General features: G+C 52.1%; 5 protein-coding genes across 5 annotated transcripts; 3 read left to right on the top strand and 2 right to left on the bottom strand.

Annotated features, from left to right (window-relative positions):
* Positions 1-462: 462 nt before the first annotated feature.
* On the top strand, positions 463-20,433 carry LOC132220873 (uncharacterized). The gene is made up of 4 exons (XM_059674528.1): positions 463-772; positions 1,106-1,147; positions 14,524-14,857; positions 20,035-20,433. The coding sequence occupies exons 1-4, from the start codon at positions 490-492 to the stop codon at positions 20,381-20,383; spliced, it is 1,008 nt and encodes a 335-aa protein (XP_059530511.1). The 5' UTR covers positions 463-489; the 3' UTR covers positions 20,384-20,433.
* Positions 6,065-6,716, bottom strand: LOC132220857 (histone H2B type 1-C/E/F/G/I). Its single transcript, XM_059674512.1, has one exon. The coding sequence runs from the start codon at positions 6,688-6,690 to the stop codon at positions 6,310-6,312; it is 381 nt and encodes a 126-aa protein (XP_059530495.1). The 5' UTR covers positions 6,691-6,716; the 3' UTR covers positions 6,065-6,309.
* On the top strand, positions 6,998-7,829 carry LOC132220846 (histone H2A type 1). Its single transcript, XM_059674499.1, has one exon. The coding sequence runs from the start codon at positions 7,015-7,017 to the stop codon at positions 7,405-7,407; it is 393 nt and encodes a 130-aa protein (XP_059530482.1). The 5' UTR covers positions 6,998-7,014; the 3' UTR covers positions 7,408-7,829.
* LOC132220834 (histone H3.1) lies at positions 7,978-10,010 on the top strand. Its single transcript, XM_059674479.1, has one exon. It carries the CDS (start codon positions 8,122-8,124, stop codon positions 8,530-8,532), a length of 411 nt encoding a protein of 136 aa, XP_059530462.1. The 5' UTR covers positions 7,978-8,121; the 3' UTR covers positions 8,533-10,010.
* LOC132220855 (histone H2B type 1-C/E/F/G/I) lies at positions 13,064-13,535 on the bottom strand. The gene has a single exon (XM_059674509.1). It carries the CDS (start codon positions 13,504-13,506, stop codon positions 13,126-13,128), a length of 381 nt encoding a protein of 126 aa, XP_059530492.1. The 5' UTR covers positions 13,507-13,535; the 3' UTR covers positions 13,064-13,125.
* Positions 20,434-21,824: the final 1,391 nt, after the last annotated feature.

The following is a 21,824-nucleotide window of genomic DNA, read 5'->3' as shown; positions in this document are numbered from 1 at the left end:
CCCCGAGCCCCCAGAAGGGATCCTCCTTTTCCAGCCCCTCAGAGCGCAGCCGCCCTCCAGGGTGCAGCTCTCTCCTGCACCTCGTTTCCCCGCGCGTTGGTGGGATCCTCCCGCATGGCAAGTGCGCGAAGGAAGCTACAAAGCTGTCCTCCTGAGCATTTGGGATCTCGCCCCCTCGCGTGTCGTCATTTTGGCTCCAATAAACTTATAAAATTCTCTACCGTTTCCCGTGTTTCTGCACACAAAAAAAATGGTCAGTTTCTTTAGTTTTCAGCAGTTAATGCCAGAAATCCTCATCCGGGGACCCAGGACTTGCCGCGGGAGGCGGGACTCCATTCACGGTGACGTCACCCAGCGCGAGGCCGCGAGGGCCTATATCCGGCGGAAGTTCTGCGCGCCTTCTGTTTGCAATTAGGTCCGCACTCCGCGTATATAAGTGGGCTGCCTTTGTTGTTCAGCCTGTTCGGTACTTGTCTGTTCGCTCCCATCATGTCCGGTCGCGGCAAAGGCGGGAAGGGCCTGGGCAAGGGCGGCGCCAAGCGCCACCGCAAGGTGCTGCGCGACAACATCCAGGGCATCACCAAGCCCGCCATCCGGCGCCTGGCGCGGCGCGGCGGCGTCAAGCGCATCTCCGGGCTCATCTACGAGGAGACGCGCGGGGTGCTCAAGGTCTTCCTGGAGAACGTGATCCGCGACGCCGTCACCTACACGGAGCACGCCAAGCGCAAGACGGTCACTGCCATGGACGTGGTCTACGCGCTCAAGCGCCAGGGCCGCACCCTCTATGGCTTCGGCGGCTGAGGCCCCAAACCACTACCTTCGACAGCAAAACCAAAGGCCCTTTTCAGGGCCGCCCACTCCCTCTCGGAAGAGCTGCGCGCGGCTTTTTGGTTTGTTGTGTGTGTGAGACGAGCGTGAGTACACGGGAGCGGTCCCCGCCATTCCGCACCCCAGTGGAGGACAGGCCCTTGGCACCCCGCCTTTCCCTGGCGGGTACCTTGTGCTCCCTTGTTCCCTTGGGACCGTGCCCTGGTGTCGCCCGGAAGTCCCGCCGAACTGGTTTTGACTGTCTGGCGAGCGTTCAGATTAGTGTACAAATTGCGAGGACGAGAGGCTGCAACCCTTCTCCATAAGAACTCCGATCGATTAAAGAATTACCAGTAAAACTGCTTGCGTGTTGGGCCTGGGCCGTCAGGCAGGTCTGCGCACTTTGGGCTCACCCCCCCGCCCCCCCGCTTCCTCCCGGGCATCGCGCTGACTGGCCGTCACCCCCTCCAGCACCGGCGGCTCCGGTTCCAATGGGTCTGAACTGGGCCGGTCCCAGTCCCGGGCCCTCCCTGAGCCCGAGGCGTGAGTCCCATTGACTAGCTCAGCGGTCGGCGCTCTAACTCGGGGCCTAACTCAGCCTGGAGGCCGCGCTGAGCGTCCGAGGAGGCGGGGCTCCCTCCCGCGGCCCCAGGCTCTGCCTTTCCCGCCACCCTCCCCCCTCCTCCTCCCGCTCCGGCCTCCGCCCCTCCCTCCCCCGCCCTCCTCCCTCCTCCCTTCCCCTCCCTTCTCCCCCCCACCTTCTCTCCTCCCAGCTCCCGCCAGTGACGCGGGCTGCGCGCTGGAACTCCAAGGGCTTTGGTTTCGGGGCGAAGTCGCCCATTTTCAGCAATTTCTCTTTCCTCCACCGAAGGCTTGTTTCAGGCCCGCCCCCCATTTCCTTAAAAGCGAGCTTCATCTTTTGCTGTTACCCGCTCAGTTCAAGCTTTCATCAGCCAACTTTCGTTTTACGCTCCGGGTTTGATTGTCAGGCGCTGAGTTTATCGGGGATGTTAGGGGCCCTGCCATCGGAGCCTGTGGGCCGCGGGGGCGGGACCGGGAGGTGCTCAGTGCACCTCATGGTGACCCGCCGTCCTGGTCGTCACGGACACTGGCTTTTTATATATTTTATATTTATTATATATAGATGTATTTCAGAATTTCAAAATAATGTGATTGTCTTTCAGATTAATTCAGGTGCTCCATCTATCATATTACAAGTCCCCCCTATCACTTTGAGATGAGGAAAAATCAATGTAATCATTTTAAATCCCATCTATTTTAAAGATATGGACTCCAGTACTTAAATAGGAAAAATATCAGATGTTACTGGAGCTAAGGCACCGGTTTGAGGAGATAAACTTATATGAGGATGTTAATTTAACAAACAAAAAGATTGAGCATATAGCATGAACCAGACACAGAATTACATATACTCCAGGAATTATAGCAGTGACTGACAGCGAAATATTTCTGTAGACATGGAGCTTATATTTTATTGGGGGGAACAACAAAACAAGAAAAACTGTGTCAGATGTGCTCAGTGCTATGAAGTCCACTGAAACACGGATAGGAGATCTTTCCACTTTATTTTATTGATTTATTTATTTTTTCTGGCTAGGTGATATTTTTAAATGGTATGGCCATGGAAGGCTTTGCGGATAAGGCGATGAGTGGGGAAGAAAATTGAGAAAGTGCCAAGTAGAAGGGAGACCAGGAAGGAGAGCCGGGAGGTGGCCAGGAGTTGCTGTGGCTGCACCCAGGGAGCAAAGGAGAGAAGGTCCGAAGTTGATCTGTTCCCTCAGGCCCTGCAGACCAACCTCTAACTGAACACAGGGGCTCAGTTCGGAGTAACAGAACCGAAGAAACACAAGTCTTGTTGAAAGAAAACCGTTTTATTATTTATTTACTTATTTTTAAAATATACTTTATTGTTTTTTTACAGAGGAAGGGAGAGGAATAGAGAGTTAGGAACATGGATGAGAGAGAAACATCGATCAGCTGCCTCCTGCACACTCCCTGCTGGGGATGTGCCGGCAACCAAGGTACATGCCCTTGACCGGATTCGAACCTGGGGCCCTGGAGTCCGCAGGCCGACGCTCTATCCATTGAGCCAAACTGGTTAGGGCCCATTTTATTTTTTACTCGTGACAAGTGCAGGGCAATCATTTCCAAAGCTGTGCCTGCGGGAGGGAGGCTTAGCCATGGCTTATTACACGATTTTGTCAGTTACATGTTGGTTTCTTCCTTGTGGTGGGCTAACCTCATCCACACCCTGAGACCTTTTCACATTTAGCAAGAGTGACATGTAAGAACAGCCCAGACCTGAGACCCTTGTTCTAACAGTTTCTCCCTGAGGAATTTTCAGAACATGCAGAACTATGATCCTGGTTGACAGATGTGGGGAAATGCCCTCGGCAAGGAGGAGGCAATAAAATTGGAACTTCGCTCCAGGAAGGAGTGGATGTTAGAGCCTGGGAAGATCGCTCCGGGGCTCCAGCCATGGATATGCATGTCCTCCCCAGATGCACCCAGGCACCTCCCATGTTTTACATGCAACTCCAGGGGCTTCCCAGGCCTGGAACCCAGCGTGGGACTCCACTTCAGAGCCCCATGTCCCTAGCTGGCTTTCCTCTTCCCGTGGCTCCCCCAGCTTCTGATTTGAGAAGATGGACCTCGAGAACACAGATCTCTGTCTAAGTCTGTTATGAAAAGATTGACAACCTGGCGGCCAAAGCAATCTCATCCAGGAGGCACCTGCTCCTTACAGCACCCAGCCCCTGTCACCTGTTCTCTGGTCCTGGGTGCCCCCAGGCGCCCGCTTTCTGCGACCCCCCCCCCCAGCCCGCATGACTTGTAGCCTGTAATGAGTATCCCATGCCCACGTCCACATGCCTGTAATGCCTACTTCCCCACCTAATCTTTGCCCTTCTACCCAATATAAGCAGCTGGCTTATGGTGGGGGGCAGAGCAGATTTTTGTGGGTGACCTGCTGCTCTCCCTGCTGCCGGCAGGATTGGAATAAACGCTCAGATAGCATCCGACCCTCTTTCTGCTGAATTGGCTGAAGTGGTGACGGGCAGCCCGGACCCCTTGGTTGTCCGGTTACAGAAGGGTTTGCACTGTTCACACTGCCAGACAAGGAACCCAATTGATGTCAAATGTTAGCAGGTTTTTTGGCCTCCTGCCCCGTTCTAGGCCTCGGGACTCAGATCCAGCGGGACCAGAGGCTGTAGCCACAGCCAATATCTGGGAGGACTCTGTCCTAAGACACTGCCCCGAGAGCTTCACCGGAGATCTTCTATTGATCACCCCAGCAATGCCACGTGGTAGTTACTCATTTTATTCCCATTTTAGATGTAAGGTGATGCTCACAGAGGGTTTAAGTAATTGGCTGAAACTCAGCATTCAAACAGGCAGATGGGGCTGTGTCCTGCCTGGGGCATTTCCCCTCAGCGAATGCTTTTTCTTGTTGAATACTTCTGCTTTTTACTACTAGTGGCCCAGTGCATGAAATTAGTGCACATTAAAAGGGAATTAATTAGAGGAAATATTTTAATATTGCTATTTGCTCTTTCTCTATAATAGAAGTGTCAGAGATGAAAGAAAATTAGTAAAATGTACATGAAAATCTTCCTCCTGTCAGAGTCTGGGGCGCACCGGGAGACTGAGTCAAGTCCCCACCCACCTGTGTGCACCTCAAATCATCTGAAACCCAGACCTGGCCAGTCCCACCCCCATTGGGTGAGCCCGAGGCCCGCTGGCCCACCCTCGTCAAGCCCCGCTAGGTGGGGGGGGGTGCGGCCTCAGGTCTCCCGGCCCAGTGCTGGGTGAGGATGCAGCCTTAGGTCCCCATCGCACCCTCAGGTCCCCTGGCCTGGTGGGGGGTGTGGCTTGAGGTCCCCATCAATCCCCGCTGGGCCGGGGATGCAGCCTGAGGTCTTCCCCCCTGGCCCCAGCGCCATGGAGCCTCAGGCCCCTGCTGATCTGTTTCAGCTCCTTATGGAAACCCCGCTTCCGCTGTGGGTGCAGCCATCTTGTGATGGCGTGAGGGTCAATTTGCATATCACCGCTTTATTATATAGGGTTTTGAAAAAAATTAAAAGCTATCCTGGCTTTCTTTACTTTAGACTAAAGAAAGGGATGCGGTCACTCGCAACAGGCAAGTGCTCTGTGAGCACAGTGTTTATCCTGGAAAGAGGCACACAATCAACATGTTGCTTGGCAACAAGCACGTTTCCAAGCCTCCAGCTGAAAAGCAAACGCATTCCACAATGTGAGCATGTTCTCTTACCTTGAATAAAGCAAGGACTCAGCTTTTTGTTTCTTTTTATGAACACACTGTTTTTCAAAAATGTATTTTAAACGTGCTCTGGAGAGGAAGAAATCAATGCCTTCACAATATGTGGGCCCCAGGAGTTTTCTTCACAAAGTCCATTACGAAACCGAGTCATTCCTGCACATTCACAGGGATCTGTTACCGAGTCATTTGCAGAAAAAAGACATGAAACTCCATGTTGCTCATAAGTAGAAAATGAGCTCTTTAAGCTCAGAGTTACTCTGCCAATGGCCACGCAAGGATTTTGCTGGCCCTCAGAGATCACATGTGTCTCCTGGCCACTTCTACTTCCTCTCATTCTAACCATCTACTTGCCTTTGACGGTTTCCCCATTCCTATGACCAGCCTCTTCCTTGAGAAAAAGCCTGACAAACACTGTGGAAAGTCCCGAGCAGCTCGACCGATGAGCTAGGGCCTAGTACTCAACCTGAAGTCTCAGTCCTTTGCCTGTAAATTGGAGATTCCTTCTGAGGCGACTGTAGGATAAAATCAGCGACACGCTGGAGCACACCAATGTTAAATCCTGTGAAATCTTAGAATAAAGTCCTGGGAGATGAAAAGCTAACGAAAAAAGAAAAAGCTCTGGACAAGGGTAGGGGAACTCTGGGAGCCCTTGGGGTTTGAATGAAACTGACCCTGGAGGCACAATCAAGGCCCTCCCTGCTGAGGAATTCCCGGTAGCTGAGAAATTTACACAACAATGGACACTTTCTCCCCGCCCTCAGCGACTCCTGCAGTTCTCTATACGCTCAGATATTAGCTTAATTTAAAACTCTACAGGGTGGTCAGACAATCTGGACCTTGCCAAGACTTACTATTTAGCTGCTCAAAACAATCCAGGGGCTCTTTCTGTGAAAAAAAAAAAAAATCCATGGAAACGTTAGTGGGTTTGGATAAAAAAATGAAACTGAGGACAGGCAACTTACTGCCTTAACCAGGCAATGAAAGATCAAGAGAGCAAATCAGACTAGGCCACCTTCCCTTTGCTAACTACCGCAGCAGCAAATATCCCAGTTGCACAGAGAACTTTTAAGAACTAGGCGGGGGAGAAGCAGACTTCTTGCCTGAAACATTTGCACCGCTTTTGGAGCTACAGATCTTTGAGACATTGTGGGTGGCTCTGAAAAGAGCCTTTGGGTCAGGAGTGAGGCCGCGTGCCCGCGCGTCTACTTGGAGCTGGTGTACTTGGTGACGGCCTTGGTGCCCTCGGACACGGCGTGCTTGGCCAGCTCGCCGGGCAGCAGCAGGCGCACGGCCGTCTGGATCTCGCGCGACGTGATGGTCGAGCGCTTGTTGTAATGCGCCAGGCGCGACGCCTCGCCCGCGATGCGCTCGAAGATGTCGTTGACGAACGAGTTCATGATGCCCATGGCCTTGGACGAGATGCCGGTGTCGGGGTGCACCTGCTTGAGCACCTTGTACACGTACACCGAGTAGCTCTCCTTGCGGCTGCGCTTGCGCTTCTTGCCGTCTTTCTTCTGTGCCTTGGTCACCGCTTTCTTGGAGCCCTTCTTCGGGGCGGGCGCGGACTTGGCGGGCTCGGGCATGGTAGAGAACTCCTGAAGCACTCAGAAGAGAACCAGGGAAACAGTAAGGCCAGGACTCAACGGGTCCCTTTTATATAGAGCCTCGTATGCAAATAGAGTGATAAATTACAGTTCTGTGTCTGATTGGTGGTTATTCACAACAACGTCAAAAAAAAAAAAAAGAGCACTGTCCAATCAGAACGAAGGATTGCCAAATTTGCATTTTGATTGGTTAAGATGAAGCCGCAGTCTTAACCCATGACACACTGTTTCGCGCCGGAAAAGGTTTATAAAAAGGGCCGCCCCCATCCTCTCAACACTTCCTGGGAAGTTTGTCAGCGCATCATGTCTGGACGCGGCAAGCAGGGCGGCAAGGCGCGCGCCAAGGCCAAGACGCGCTCCTCGCGGGCCGGGCTGCAGTTCCCCGTGGGCCGCGTGCACCGGCTGCTCCGCAAGGGCAACTACGCCGAGCGCGTCGGCGCGGGCGCGCCCGTGTACCTGGCGGCGGTGCTGGAGTACCTGACCGCCGAGATCCTGGAGCTGGCGGGCAACGCGGCGCGCGACAACAAGAAGACGCGCATCATCCCGCGCCACTTGCAGCTGGCCATCCGCAACGACGAGGAGCTCAACAAGCTGCTGGGCAAGGTGACCATCGCGCAGGGCGGCGTGCTGCCCAACATCCAGGCCGTGCTGCTGCCCAAGAAGACCGAGAGCCACCACAAGGCCAAGGGCAAGTAAACCAAGTGCGTACAACCTACTGCCTTTTAGTTTTACCCAAAGGCTCTTTTCAGAGCCACACATTTTCTCAAAAAGAGCCAGCTTTGGTGCTGCTTCCCGACCGTGCAGGTCAGCCACCTTCCTCCATAGTCACTGCAGCTCGTTATCGGGAGTTAGCGGTCTTTGCTACTTGTGATTCCTGCGCTTGAATGAGGTCCTGGGAGAGGGGACTGTTATTAAGGCTTTGAATTTGGGGACAGCCAGTAAAGGAGACGCTTGCGAGTTTCAGTAGACATTAGGGGCAGTTTGGCTCGGTGTTGAGTAGTTTCTCTAGGGAGGAGGGAAACCAAAGGTAAGAGGGAAGGTAAAGAACGTCACAAAATACGAGTGAGTCTTCTCAGCGCGTGGTCCTCAGATCCTTATGCCCCAAGGCAGGTCCGCTGAGCCAGAATTGGCACCTTCCCAGGATACCCAAGTGGTCCCTTACAATTTGAGGTACAATAAAGAACTTTAGGAAATTCCTTTTTATCACAGACTTGTTATACAGATCGGAGAGTGGAGCAATTCAGCAGCTGTCTAGTCATTCACTTGTTTAACTTCAGCCAATGGCTTCTTTGCGCGGGACTTTTGAAAAAGCGCACAACCAATCAGCATGCTTTTGAGGGTATATAAGGGTTGCCTCCGCTCCCTATCTCCTTTTATTCAATTTAGTTGGTTCCCCTCACTGTCCTCCAAATGGCTCGCACCAAGCAGACGGCGCGCAAGTCGACGGGCGGGAAGGCGCCCCGCAAGCAGCTGGCCACCAAGGCCGCCCGCAAGAGCGCGCCGGCCACGGGCGGCGTGAAGAAGCCGCACCGCTACCGGCCCGGCACCGTGGCCCTGCGCGAGATCCGCCGCTACCAGAAGTCCACGGAGCTGCTGATCCGCAAGCTGCCCTTCCAGCGCCTGGTGCGCGAGATCGCGCAGGACTTCAAGACCGACCTGCGCTTCCAGAGCTCGGCCGTCATGGCGCTGCAGGAGGCGTGCGAGGCCTACCTGGTGGGGCTGTTCGAGGACACCAACCTGTGCGCCATCCACGCCAAGCGCGTCACCATCATGCCCAAGGACATCCAGCTCGCGCGCCGCATCCGCGGCGAGCGGGCGTGAGCTCAGTCCTACCCATTTGCGCCGAAACCCAAAGGCTCTTTTCAGAGCCGCCTAGAATCTCAATGAGAAGCGCTGTGGGCCAAGGGCTGGGATCTAACCTTAGTTCCCGCCAGCAGCTCACAGCTTGCTGTAAATAAGCGTGAGGTCATTATGCAGAACGCGACTATCGTCTCAGAATCCACAGCTTGCGCAGGTGAGATACTAATTAGGTGGTAATCTTGAACAGCCACACAATAGGTCCTCCCTTTCCTCCCACAAAGGCCGCGGCCCGAAGCCCCTCGGGCAATGCAGGATTTGTGGTTTCGCGCACATTAGCCATGGGGGCTCCGAGCCCGGGGCGACTGGGAAACAATGGCCTCTTCAGCCGCTAAGTAAACGCTTTGTGCTTAAAGTGGAGCCCCGGCTCCAGGCTCCAGGCCTCACCACAGAACCTGGCTTCCCCGGAACTGACTTCACCGGACTCAGGCTCTGAAGAGCTACCCATTTATTTAATCTATTTAAAGCAATTCCGATATATTTTCATTTTGAATCTGTCCTGAGGTTTTTGAAATTGGTTTGGGACATTGAGGTGATCTGTTTTCATAAGGGACTGGATGCACTTGCGCAGCTTGCCTCCTGGGGGGGAAGGGGGACTGGTGGTTTCAGTTTCCTGTGAAGTTTCAGACGCCCCCCTAGGCCCCTCTGGGGCTGCTTTGTACCCCACAGTGAGCAGGTCATGTGCCAAAGTTGTCCCAGATCGGAGCCTTGCTGGCTAGCAGGAGGAGGATGTAAAGGTGAGTCTCAGGTCCCAAGGGTGCTTAGCAGTGGGCTGAGTTGTTTCCCTGTGTTTGAAGACTGGAAGGGGCAGAAATAGTAGGTGAAATGCGGATGGTATGGACACACATTGTGAAAGGTGAGGTTCTTTACCCACAAGAGGTTGGATGCGGCGGTGCATTTTCTGTTGGCCCCTCCTACAGCTTTGTTCCCATGTTTGGTCATTGATCACTGGGAAACATGCTACCGGGACGTCTTTGGTCTTTGCTTTTTAAAAAAATATTTTTATTGATTTCAGAGAGGAAGGGAGAGGGAGAGAGAGAAATAGAAACATCAATGATGAGAGAATCATTGATCAGTTGCCTCCTGCATGCCCCCTATTGGGGATCAATCTTGAAACCAGGGCATGTGCCCCTAACATGAATTGAACCTGGGACCCTGCGTTCCGCAGACCAATGCTCTTTACACTCAGGAAAACCAGCGAGGGCTGATCTTTGCTTTTTAAAAATATATTTTTTTATTGATTTCAGCAAGGCAGGGAGAGGGAGAGATAGAAACATCAATGATGACAGAGAATCATTGATCGTCTGCCTCCTGCACACCCCACCCCAGGGACCAAGCCCACAACCTGGGTATGTACCCTAACCAGGAATTGACCCGGGACCTCCTGGTTCCCAGGTGGAGGCTCTACCCCTGAGCCGCAGCGGCTGGGGCGACCTTAGCTTTTTTTTTTTTTTTTTTTTTTTTTCACCTTAGCTTTTTTTATGTCATTCCCATGTCAATGTACAGTTAGAAGTGAGGCAGCTTTGGCTTTCCTGTGAAATATTTTTTCCTTTATTTGTCCTTGTCACATAGAATAATGAGGTTATTGTTTATGACAGTTGACAATACGGATTTTTAATGAGCGTATTGGTGGCAGAACGGAAGGCTCTGCCCTGAGGACTTGATAGTCTAGGCCAGGGGTGGGCAAACTTTTTGACTTGAGGGCCACAATGGGTTCTTAAACTGGATCGGAGGGCCGGAACAAAAGCATGGATGGAGTGTTTGTGTGAACTAATATAAATTCAAAGTAAACATCATTACATAAAAGGATACGGTCTTTTTTTTTTTTTTTTTTTTTTTTTTTTTTTTTTTTTTTAGTTTTATTCATTTCAAACGGGCTGTAGTTTGCCCACGGCTGGTCTAGGCCCTAGAGGAAAGTCGCAGGTTGGGCAACGCTTGGATCTTGGTAGAAATGTGGTCTCAGACTCACCCAGGCCCCTCAATGAACACGGTCCCCAGTTCTCCTGGGGTGATTCTCATGAATGCGTTTTAGACACCTACTCTTTAAATGGGTGGTTTTGGTCTCATCAAGAAAGTCAGTCTTCTGTGAACCCTCAGCAGGAGTAAGCATTTGCAAATCCCAGCATAGAATAGAGAATAGCTCATTCTATTCCCGGCATAGAATTAGCTGTTCTCTGAAGCACTGACCCACAACCACGTGCACCGAAGGCAGTTTGATTTTATTGTAGATCTGAGGTCTCAATGCTGACTGCTCATTAGAACTTGGTATATCTTCTTAAATGAGCTGAGAAAAAAAAAGGCAGGATTGAGGCAGATAGGACTGGAGCTGCTGTATCAGATGGTTATACTTGGAAAGTATATGAAAAGAGTAGCGTGTTTCAATCACTGCTGCGACTCCAAACTCAGTCTGACCTCGTCCACAGAAGGCACTGAGTCTGACCTTTCATCCTTGTGCTGACTGCACACAGCTGCGTACGCTCTCAAGCACTATTTACTGCAAAATGATCATTTAATTTTAATGAGAGTTGTATTATCTTACTTTCTCTCCCACGGAAACAATTCTGGCCAGTATTTACAATTCATTTCCGTTGTACTGGAAACGTGTCCTTCTGAAGACGTAAGAACTCCCCAATGTTCCCTCTTGCTTTTATTTTTTTTTTATTTTTTTTTAAAAATATATTTTATTGACTTTTTACAGAGAGGAAGGGAGAGAGATAGAGAGTCAGAAACATCGATGAGAGAGAAACATCGATCAGCTGCCTCCTGCACATCCCCCACTGGAGATGGGCCCGCAACCCAGGTACATGCCCTTGACCGGAATCGAACCTGGGACCCTTCAGTCCGCAGGCCGACGCTCTATCCACTGAGCCAAACCGGTTTTGGCCCCTCTTGCTTTTAGACATGACCTGTGCCATGTCCCCTGAAATTTATTTTCCTTTCTTGTTTAGTAACTAAACACCCCAACCTTCCTTTGCAGTGAGGTATGGCCATTATTTTTGGTCAATGGTATCTTATACCATCCCTCAGGTTTTCAAAAAAAAAAAAAAAATGGTGGGGGCATTCCCTTCTTCTTTTTTCTTCCTTCAAGACAATCTGAATGTGAGGGCTGTAGCTGGTGCCAACATCTTGGTCAGGGCCAATGAAGAATGAGAATGACAGGTGGGAAATCATCTTAATGCAATGGTGGCCTCAGAATCCACTGCCAGGCAGGCCATTTCCAAGGTGATGGAACAGAACGGGTCACAGACCAACAGAAGTTTCCCGAGTTCCATGACTTAATTGCATTGGATTAATTTTAAATGCATAGCTAGAGCCCTAACTGGTTTGGCTCGGTGGATAGAGCGTCGGCCTGCGGACTGAAGGGTCCGGGTTCGATTCCGGTCAACGGCATGTACCTGGGTTGTGGTCTCATCCCTAGTGGGGGGGGGTATATATTAAAAAAATGCATAGCTAGGAACAAGCGGGGAAGAGATTGGGCAAGTTAACACATTTCAGATACACTATAAATGGGCGGCCAAGTTTCACATCTTTCTCCCTCCCTTCCCCCTGCCCTCTCCCTTCTCCCTCCCGGAGACTGTCTTCTCTGCTGAGACAGTGGACTTGAGAACCAGTCGAGGGAGGGGGCCCAGCTGATGGGAGGCTGTGCAGTTGGCCCTGCATCTCCCACAGAGCAAACACCTTGGATCAAATAAACTCAACCCCTTAACTGCAGTCCAAACATTGAAATTTGCACTCCACACCCTCCGCTAATCCCTCTCTTGCTGTCTTCCTTTGTCATTTCTCTTCCTCCATCTCCCAGAGCTGCCTCCAGGGAACTTGGGAATGTAAGGTTAAGTCATGTCAGCTTTTGGCAACGCTACCCCCTTGTTTGATCACCTTAAATGTCCAAGGTGACACGCCCAATGAGGACACTGCTCTTTTCCTAATACCTGTCATGTAGGCTCTCAAGAAGTGAACAGTTTCCTAGTCTCAGCACCCCAATTAGGGAAGAATCTGCACCAAGCCCACCTCAGCCCCGTGATCCCACAGGAGAGCCCAGGATGGGGGGCTCCTAGCCCAACATTTCGGGTATCTGTGTAATTGTTAGTGGAGGCCATGTTAAAATTCCGCAGCGGAAACAGCACTGTTGATTCTCAGCCTGTTAAGGGAAGACTGCAAAAGCCAAAGACATTACCCACAACAAACAGGCCTTGTTTTTGGCCTGTTTCAGGTTTCCTTCTCATCCCCTTCCTCCTGTAAAGCCTATTTAATCTTCCATGTCTAAATTGCCTATCACACGGCTAGAGGTTTGAGGTACTCTCCAAGGACATTCTTTTGGTCCCACAGCCTCCGCCCAATTCCTTATATGCCAGAAACCAGCCTTAACCTCAGCAGCCTGAACAATAAATTAGAGTCAGAAAGCACACGACCTCTATATATCCAACTTGCCCCAACATACCTGCAAAGAATTTCCTTAGAGATGAGAAAAGTGGCCAGCACTAGAGCTCTTTACGTGAAAGTGTGGGTGGCTCTGAAAAGAGCCTTTGGGTTCAGGAGTGAGGCCGCGTGCTCGCGCGTCTACTTGGAGCTGGTGTACTTGGTGACGGCCTTGGTGCCCTCGGACACGGCGTGCTTGGCCAGCTCGCCGGGCAGCAGCAGGCGCACGGCCGTCTGGATCTCGCGCGACGTGATGGTCGAGCGCTTGTTGTAATGCGCCAGGCGCGACGCCTCGCCCGCGATGCGCTCGAAGATGTCGTTGACGAACGAGTTCATGATGCCCATGGCCTTGGACGAGATGCCGGTGTCGGGGTGCACCTGCTTGAGCACCTTGTACACGTACACCGAGTAGCTCTCCTTGCGGCTGCGCTTGCGCTTCTTGCCGTCTTTCTTCTGCGCCTTGGTCACCGCCTTCTTGGAGCCCTTCTTCGGGGCGGGCGCGGACTTGGCGGGCTCGGGCATGGTGCTCAGTTCTCAGACAGAAAACCAGCAGAATGAGTGCTGCTCTTAAGGCCGGCCTATATTTGTATGGCTTATATGCAAATAAGGGCTTAATCCATGTCAATCTCTGATTGGCTGAAATCATCCAATAGAAACCTTCAACGCAATCAAGGGGATTTCAAATCTTACTGACTGCCTGTTAATGAGGAAGCCGCCCTGGGTGTTTTTTTCCTCCTTCCTTAGAAAAGTTTTCTTAGTCATAACACTGCAAACAATTACATAAATGTCTTATCAATCGTATCTACTTATGAATCTTGTCTCTGCCTGGATCCATATCTAAACAGACAAAGTGTAATATAAATTCCTGACTATCGCTTCCAGCCAAATTAGAGACCGGGTTGCTAACGCTAGAAGAGCATCTAGATGTTAGCTGCATATTAAATATGTTCCAAATTATGCTGCTGACATTCCCCGTTCGGTCTGGTCAAAGCCGGCAACACTAAAGCTTTTTCAAGCTTTTTCAAAGAACTCTCTCACCTTCACAGCGGAGGGATTTTTCTGTTTCTTGGAGACGGGGCAGATGAGAGAAATACCAGTGTTTGTTTGAAGGTTAGAAATGATGAAAGAGGGCGCTTGTGCTGCAGAAATGTAATACTTTTCAAGTTAGAAGCTTTAATAAAGGACGAAACTGCGCAAATTCAAACGCCGAGTTTTTGAGAAGGTGGAGAACCCCTGGAACTTTCACTTTCACCTCCTCCCAAGTGTAAATCACAACAAGGAGATTAAAAACTGCCGGAGATTCAAAAAGCCGATTAAGGCGAGCGATCAACACCTAAATACAGGGCGGAGAACTCAGTGAAAAGATAATTGAGCAACTTTCCATTTTTTTAATAGACCCGATAGCCAATCAGACGGCTCGCTACGTTGCTTAATTGGCGGCGCGGAATTTGAATATTCGGACCAATCAGGAGGCGTTTGAGGTTATAAATAGGAGCGAGGCCAACAGAGGCTTCAGTAGCGATCTGTGCTGTTGATCTGCCCTCATGGCTCGGACCAAGCAGACTGCGCGCAAGTCCACGGGCGGGAAGGCGCCCCGCAAGCAGCTGGCCACCAAGGCCGCCCGCAAGAGCGCGCCGGCCACGGGCGGCGTGAAGAAGCCGCACCGCTACCGGCCCGGCACCGTGGCCCTGCGCGAGATCCGCCGCTACCAGAAGTCCACGGAGCTGCTGATCCGCAAGCTGCCCTTCCAGCGCCTGGTGCGCGAGATCGCGCAGGACTTCAAGACCGACCTGCGCTTCCAGAGCTCGGCCGTCATGGCGCTGCAGGAGGCGTGCGAGGCCTACCTGGTGGGGCTGTTCGAGGACACCAACCTGTGCGCCATCCACGCCAAGCGCGTCACCATCATGCCCAAGGACATCCAGCTCGCGCGCCGCATCCGCGGGGAGCGGGCCTGAGCTCCATCCCACCCACTTCCGTCGAAACCCAAAGGCTCTTTTCAGAGCCGCCTAGAGTTTCAGTGGGAGAGCTGTAAACAAAACCGGACTCTGTTCCCCAAACAGAACTACTTCCAGGTGGGATAGGCGCTGTGGTTGCCCAGCTCCTTGTCCCAGAGGCCGCTTGCCTTCATGCAGTTCCTATGTAGCAGCAGCCCCAGCCTAATGCGTGGCTGTGCTTTCAATGGAATAGCTGGCTTGCCCCCAAGGGAGCCTGGGGTGGTCGCTAGATCTCTAACCAGGCATTCAGCTTTGCAGCCTGCACCCTCTGAGAAGTACTTTGCCACTAGGCCTGAAACCATCGTCCTTGCGTAACCCTTTCTGTGCTGGAATTCCTCAACCAGGGAGGCCAAGCTTCCCCCTTTTCCTCCAGAAGGAAGTCCTGTACCTCGGGCCATGCAGCGTGTAGGGTTTAGTATGTTTGCTCACGGAAAGGTGGGACTTCCCTCCCCGGGGTGGTGGGTAAGCAATGGCGTCTGTTCAGTCAATGGCTCCGCACTTGAGTAAAACCGAATCCCCGGCAGGAGCCAGAACCTGGCATTCCCTGCAGTTTAACAACAGCCGCACGTTGTTGCTGGAGCCAGTCCTCAGCTGCAGGACCCAGGATTCAGATTCAGGATCATCGGACTGCCCCGTGCCGTATGTTTCTGCCTTGAAGCTAACTTCCAAGCGCTATGGCAACACGTGACTTTTACGTGAATGTGGAAAGGGTTATTAGGCTACCAGTTATCATAGCGACACGAATACCCCTTTAAGAACCGTAATTTTAAGGTGGAAGGCAGGAAATACAAACTTAAACCCAAATGGGTTGCAGTGTGGTTAGGGGGAAGAAACAACCCCTGTACTTGTTAAAGTTTAGAAAAGCTTCATTAGTAGTAGTCCTAAAGTGGGAACAGCTGTGTACTATTAGCTTTCCATGGACGAATGTTTATTACAGGGTGGAAAACAGAAAAGGAAAAAGGGGCCACAGGCTACACCCGACAATCTTAGGGGAGGGGCGAGGCCTGCAGGGAAGGGGGGAGGCCTGCAGAGGTGGGAAGTATCCACATAGGACGAGCTGACATGAAAACTTTCTAACTAAAAGCGATTTGTGGCGGGTCGTCAGGGCCCCAGCTGGTACCTTCCCTGACAAAAGTCAGTTTTTACCTGAACTGTATCTGCCTATTGTCATTTTGCATCTAGGATCACCCACCTTTGGAAAGCCAGGACAATCCCCCCAGGGCAGCAACCACAAATCCCATTATCTTCATTTTATGGTGTTAATTGTTTAATGTTAACCTTAAATTTAATGTGGTCCATCTACACAATGGAATTCTACGCTGTGGTAAAAAAGAAGGAACTCTTGCCTTTTGCAACAGCATGGATGGACCTGGAGAGCATTATGCTAAGTGAAATAAGCCCATTAGAGAAAGATAAATACCACATGATCTCACTCATTAGTGGATTATAGAGAACAACATAGACTGATGAACAGGGACAGATCCAAAGACAGAGAAACAGCCATCAGACTATTAATCCCCAGAGGGAAAGTAGGGGAGGGAGGGGGCAAGGGGAAGAGATCAACCAAAGGACTTGTATGCGTGCATATACGCCAAACCAATGGACATGGACAACAGGGGGATGAGAGCATGATTGTGTGTGTGTGTGTGTGTGGGGGGGGGTTTGGGGATTTAATGGGGGGGGGTGAGGACACATTTGTAATATCTTAACTAATAAAGAATTTTTTAAAAATTGTTTAATGTTAACTATCCTATAGCCACAAATTTCAAAGAAGTATGTGTCTGTTTCTTTTACTTTGTGTCCAATCCCGGAGGTTTCCCTGCTTTGCTTTCTCCCACCTCCCTACCCATCACCAATGAATTTCATGTAACCACCTTACATCTCCCCCTTTGATTCCGATGAATACAATAAGTGGTAAAACCACAGTTTTCCAGAGCGTTTCCCTCAATCTGTTCAGATGCTGCTTCCTGGCAATTCTGTTTAGCTCAAAATAAACAAAAATTCTGTGCAGGTTTGAAAGTTTCCTACGTTGAGAGCACAAATTCTCATACATCAATACGACTGGGTCCTACTCGGCAATAAGAAGGGAAGCCGCTGGCAATGGCTGGGAATCAAGGGCATAAAGCTCAGTGGAAAAAAGCCCATTTCACTTTTTTATTTTTAAAATATATTTTTTATTGATTTCGGAGAGGAAAGGACAGAGATAGAAACATCAATGACGGGAGAGAATCACCGATCAGTTGCTTTCTGCGCGCCCCACACTGGGGATCAAGCCCGAAACCTGGGCCTGTGCCCTGACCAGAATCAAGCCAGCAACCTCCTGGATCATAGATTGATGCTCAACCACTGAGCCACACCAGCCGGGCTAAAGAGCCTATTTCAAAGGTTATATGTTGTTTGATTCCATTTCACGGAGCATTCTCCAAATGACAAAGCCAGAGATGGATAACAAATTGGTGATTGCTCCAGGGTGTGGGAGAGGTGGGTGAATGGGCCTACAGAGGGGGAACATAAGGAGTTCCTTGGTGATGGTGGAAGTGTTTTATCTACATCCTGGTGGTGGTTACACCGCTATCCAGGGCGTAAGATTGCATGGGGCTATCTACACACATGGCCAAATGAGCGCATGTAAGACCAGTGAGGACTGAATCAGGCCTGTAGTCTAGAGTTGACAGTAATTTGCCAATGTCCATTACTGGTTTTGATATTATAACGATATATGATGTCTCCATTAGGTGAAACTGGGCTTGGGGACTGTATTTTAAATTAAGGTTGTAAAAAAAAATTTGTACCAATTTTTTTTTTTTTTTTTTGGCAGTTGCTACTTTGTATTGCTTAGGATTGTATGCCTTGCTTAACAAATCAATGTGTGTGTGTGTGTGTGTGTGTGTTTTTCATGTAAACAACAGAGGGTGTTTTGTTTGTTTTTCTTCTGGCTGTCCTAGTGGTGAAATACCCATCTGGCTTAGATTTAGTCACTTTATGTTGGTATCTGATTTTTGGAGATATTGCTGCTCCGACCTCTAAAGTAAACAGTTTCAAGGTTTGATAAATTTTCTAGTGGGGAACTTGGCTGAGTTGATCCATGGTGTTTAGGGCAATGTGCTTGGGACATCCTAACTGTATGATGTTAAAGTGCAAAAAATGCAGTTATTGCTCAAGCTAAATACCGGATTCCAAACCTAGATTTAACACCTGATCTAACTGCAGTTTCAACCTCTCCTTGAAATGTAATTTTAATCAACCCCTGGGGAATTTTCTGTTGAAGCACTAATAAGGGAATCAGTCACGTGGGCCCCCTCCACCCACTTAGAGCAGTGGTTCCCAAAGTGGGGCACGCACCCCACGGGGGGCCATTGGAGAATGAGTTCTTAACAGTGATTTTTTTTTTGCATCTCTTAGGTTTTAGGGGCCTTATATACAGTATATAAATACATACTGTGACATATTTATGCATTTCAGCTCTCTGTTTCAAAAATTTGCTATTTTTTCATATCACTTCATATCATTATTATTTTTTAAGCAGTTTCTTAGTGATTTCTTTCTCAGTACTTCAAACTGTCCTTTCGTTCTTTTATTTTTTCTCTTTCATGGACGCCATGTTCTTTGGAAGCTTGTTTAGACCAAGTTCATGGCCTTTTAGGCTTCCTCCACGTGAATAGGAGCTCACTTTTTGAATTATGAGAAGTATATGGGGGGGGCACTAGGATTTTAGAGATGCTTAGGTGGGGAGTGGCCACAAAAAGGTGGGGAGGAGGCAGGAGGCAATCTGCATGATAAAAGTCCTCTAACTCTCTTCCCCCAAACAGAAGATGCCTGGGCCCAAGAGAAGTCCTTTCTTTTCTCTTTTCTTTTCTTTTCTTTTTCTTTTCTTTTCCTTTCTTTTCTTTTCCTTTCTCTCCTCTCCTCTCCTTTCCTTTCCTCTCCTCTCCTCTCCTCTTTTCTCTTCTCTTCTTTTCTCTTTTCTTTTCTTTTGTTAATAGCTCTCTTGCCCCATCCTTGTTCCTATATAAAAATTTCCCTTTGGTACCACCCTTCTGAGCACCTTTCTAGCTGTAGTTGGGGTGCTGCCTGACTCACGAATTGAGTAATAAGGCGAATAAGATTCTCAAATTTACTCTGTTGAATTTGCTTTACTTTTTTCACAGTCACAACCATCTCTTGCTTTGAACATTCTGTTGTATTCTAAGGGCAGCATTCATATCTTCACGCTCTCATGTAGTCGCTCAGCCATTTTTAAAGATAATGCAAACCTCTAGGAATGGCTGCATCCTTATCACTGTCACTTGCGTACAATTCCTTCTCCCTAGCTTCAGCGTTTATGACAGCTTTCCTGGAATTGGATGAGCCAGCCCCAGGGAAGGGCGGGCACCCCTCCACCCTCTGCCTTAGGCCGGAGAACAGGGCTTGAGCCCCTGGAATCCACATTCTTCCCCTCTGGGACCCCCATTGTTTAAATGCATGAGCTCAACTTGTTTGAATGGAAGCACTGCCGTGCTCGGGTTAGGCTGGACATGCCCTGGAACCCTGCCTTGTGCTTTACTGCTGCCTGCATTATAAATATTCTGCCTTGGAAACAGAAGTCTGGGCGGCATGAGTTTTCTGTCAAAGAACTACCAGCCAGACATGTTTCCTACAATAACTCAATGACTGACTGACGAGAGTTTTCCTCCGTGTGGAGGCCGCCAAGACCCAGTTTGGCAAACAGGCCCCATAACCCCTGAGAGCGGCCGCTCGTGGATTCCGAAGCCACAGCCGGTGGGTCGCTTGGCCCTTTTACCAATTCCCTTATTCTGGGGTTTGTGCTTGTTTCTTCCCAGAGTGGGGATGACCCAGGGATGCCCGTGGGATGGGCACACCTGCAAGCGGACTGGTTTCTCTCGGGTGCACGGTGGACACTCCGGGTCAGAATTTACTTTCTAAACATCAGAAAACCTGCCCCGCGCTCCCTGAGGCTCCAGCAGCGGGGGCGGGACTCGGCGGTTTCCCGCCTCTTCCGGTCCCTCTGCTCCAATGAAGTCCGCCCCCCGGTTATTTAAGAAGCTGCCGCCGCAAGCGCGGGGACAGACGGCTCTGACTTCTATTCGGTCACCATGTCCGGACGCGGCAAAGGCGGGAAGGGCCTGGGCAAGGGCGGCGCCAAGCGCCACCGCAAGGTGCTGCGCGACAACATCCAGGGCATCACCAAGCCCGCCATCCGGCGCCTGGCGCGGCGCGGCGGCGTCAAGCGCATCTCCGGGCTCATCTACGAGGAGACGCGCGGGGTGCTCAAGGTCTTCCTGGAGAACGTGATCCGCGACGCCGTCACCTACACGGAGCACGCCAAGCGCAAGACGGTCACGGCCATGGACGTGGTCTATGCGCTCAAGCGCCAGGGTCGCACCCTCTACGGCTTCGGCGGCTGAGCCCGTCCCCCGCCCCTGCTCCCCCCAAAGGCCCTTTTCAGGGCCGCCCACTCCCTCTGGGAAGAGCTGCGCGCGCTGTCGTCCTTTGTTGGGGTGTGTGGTGGGGGTGGGTGGCCTGCGGGAGTTAGTACACTGGGGCGGTCTCTAACCCAAAAGGTTCTTCCCTGGGGGCCCCCCCTTCCTCTGCGGGGGCCCCGCGTCCCAGGCGCAGGCTGGGGAGGAGCGGCTCCCGGAAGCCGTCTGACCGCTCGTGGCCGCGAGACCCATCAAAGGACAGATTGCGAGCCAGTGAGGGTGCACTTTCTGCCCAAAGGGACTCCGGTCGATTCAAGGGGAAGCTCCCCGCTAAACTGCTCGCGTGCTGGCCTGGGCCGTCAGGCAGGTCTGCGCACTTTGGGCTCACCCCCACCCCCCGCCCCCGCTTCCTCCCGGGCATCGCGCTGACTGGCCGTCACCCCCTCCAGCACCGGCGGCTCCGGTTCCAATGGGTCTGAACTGGGCCGGTCTCAGTCCCGGGCCCTCCCTGAGCCCGTGGCCCAGCAGCGTGTGAGTCCCATTGACTAGCTCAGCGGTCGGCGCCCGAACTCGGGGCCTAACTCAGCCTGGAGGCGGCGCTGTGCGTCCGAGGAGGCGGGGCTCCCTCCCGCGGCCCCAGGCTCTGCCTTTCCCACCACCCTCCCCCCTCCTCCTCCCGCTCCCGCCTCCCCCCTCCCTCCCCCGCCCTCCTCCCTCTCCCTCCCCCCTCCCCCGGCCGCGGCCTGAGCGCTGGGCTTGGAGGGCAAGTCCCCGCCTCCACCCGCCTAGTCTTCCCCACCGAAGGCCCTTCCAGGGCCGCCCACGCCCTCGCGGCTGTCGCGCTCGCGTTGCTGTGGACACGTTTCCTCGTGTTTGAAGTCAGCGGGGCCTTAACCCGGGGTCACGGGGGCGGGCGGGCGGGAAAAAGCAAGTGAACGGGCGGGGGGGGGGGTGGTCCCAGCCAGTCCTGAGTCCTCCGTGGAGGGGAGACAGCCGTGGGCCCCCGCTCTTCCTGCAGGGACCCCGCCCGGCCCGCACCCCCCCGTGGAAGGAGCAGGTACGGGCGCGGGTGGCGAGGGGGCAGGAGGCGCCGCTGAGCTCGCTCACCCGGTGGCGGGTGGGGGTTGGGCGGGTGGAGGTGGGGCTGCCCGTGGGGTGGGGGGTGGGGGTGGGGGGTTAAGTAAACACGAGTATGACCTGGGGGCCGGGAGTGCCCGCCGCCCGCGGGGGCCCAGACCATTAACAGGACAATCGCCCGGCACCGCGGGCGCTGGTTCCTGACGCTCCGCTGTGACCACTGGCACCTGCGGCCCCCATTCCCGGGCCGGCCCCCCCCGCCCGAGGCCAGGCCGGGGTGAGTTACCCCCGCGGAGCCCGAGGGGCCCGGGGCCTCCCCGCGCGTCCACCCTCCCGCGCCCGAGGGCCT

This window comes from Myotis daubentonii, chromosome 18 (genome assembly GCF_963259705.1).
Source record: "Myotis daubentonii chromosome 18, mMyoDau2.1, whole genome shotgun sequence".
In the NCBI taxonomy this organism is placed as follows: domain Eukaryota; kingdom Metazoa; phylum Chordata; class Mammalia; order Chiroptera; family Vespertilionidae; genus Myotis; species Myotis daubentonii.
The sequence above is the reverse complement of the archived record's forward strand: the minus strand, read 5'-3'. Positions and strand labels throughout refer to the sequence as shown.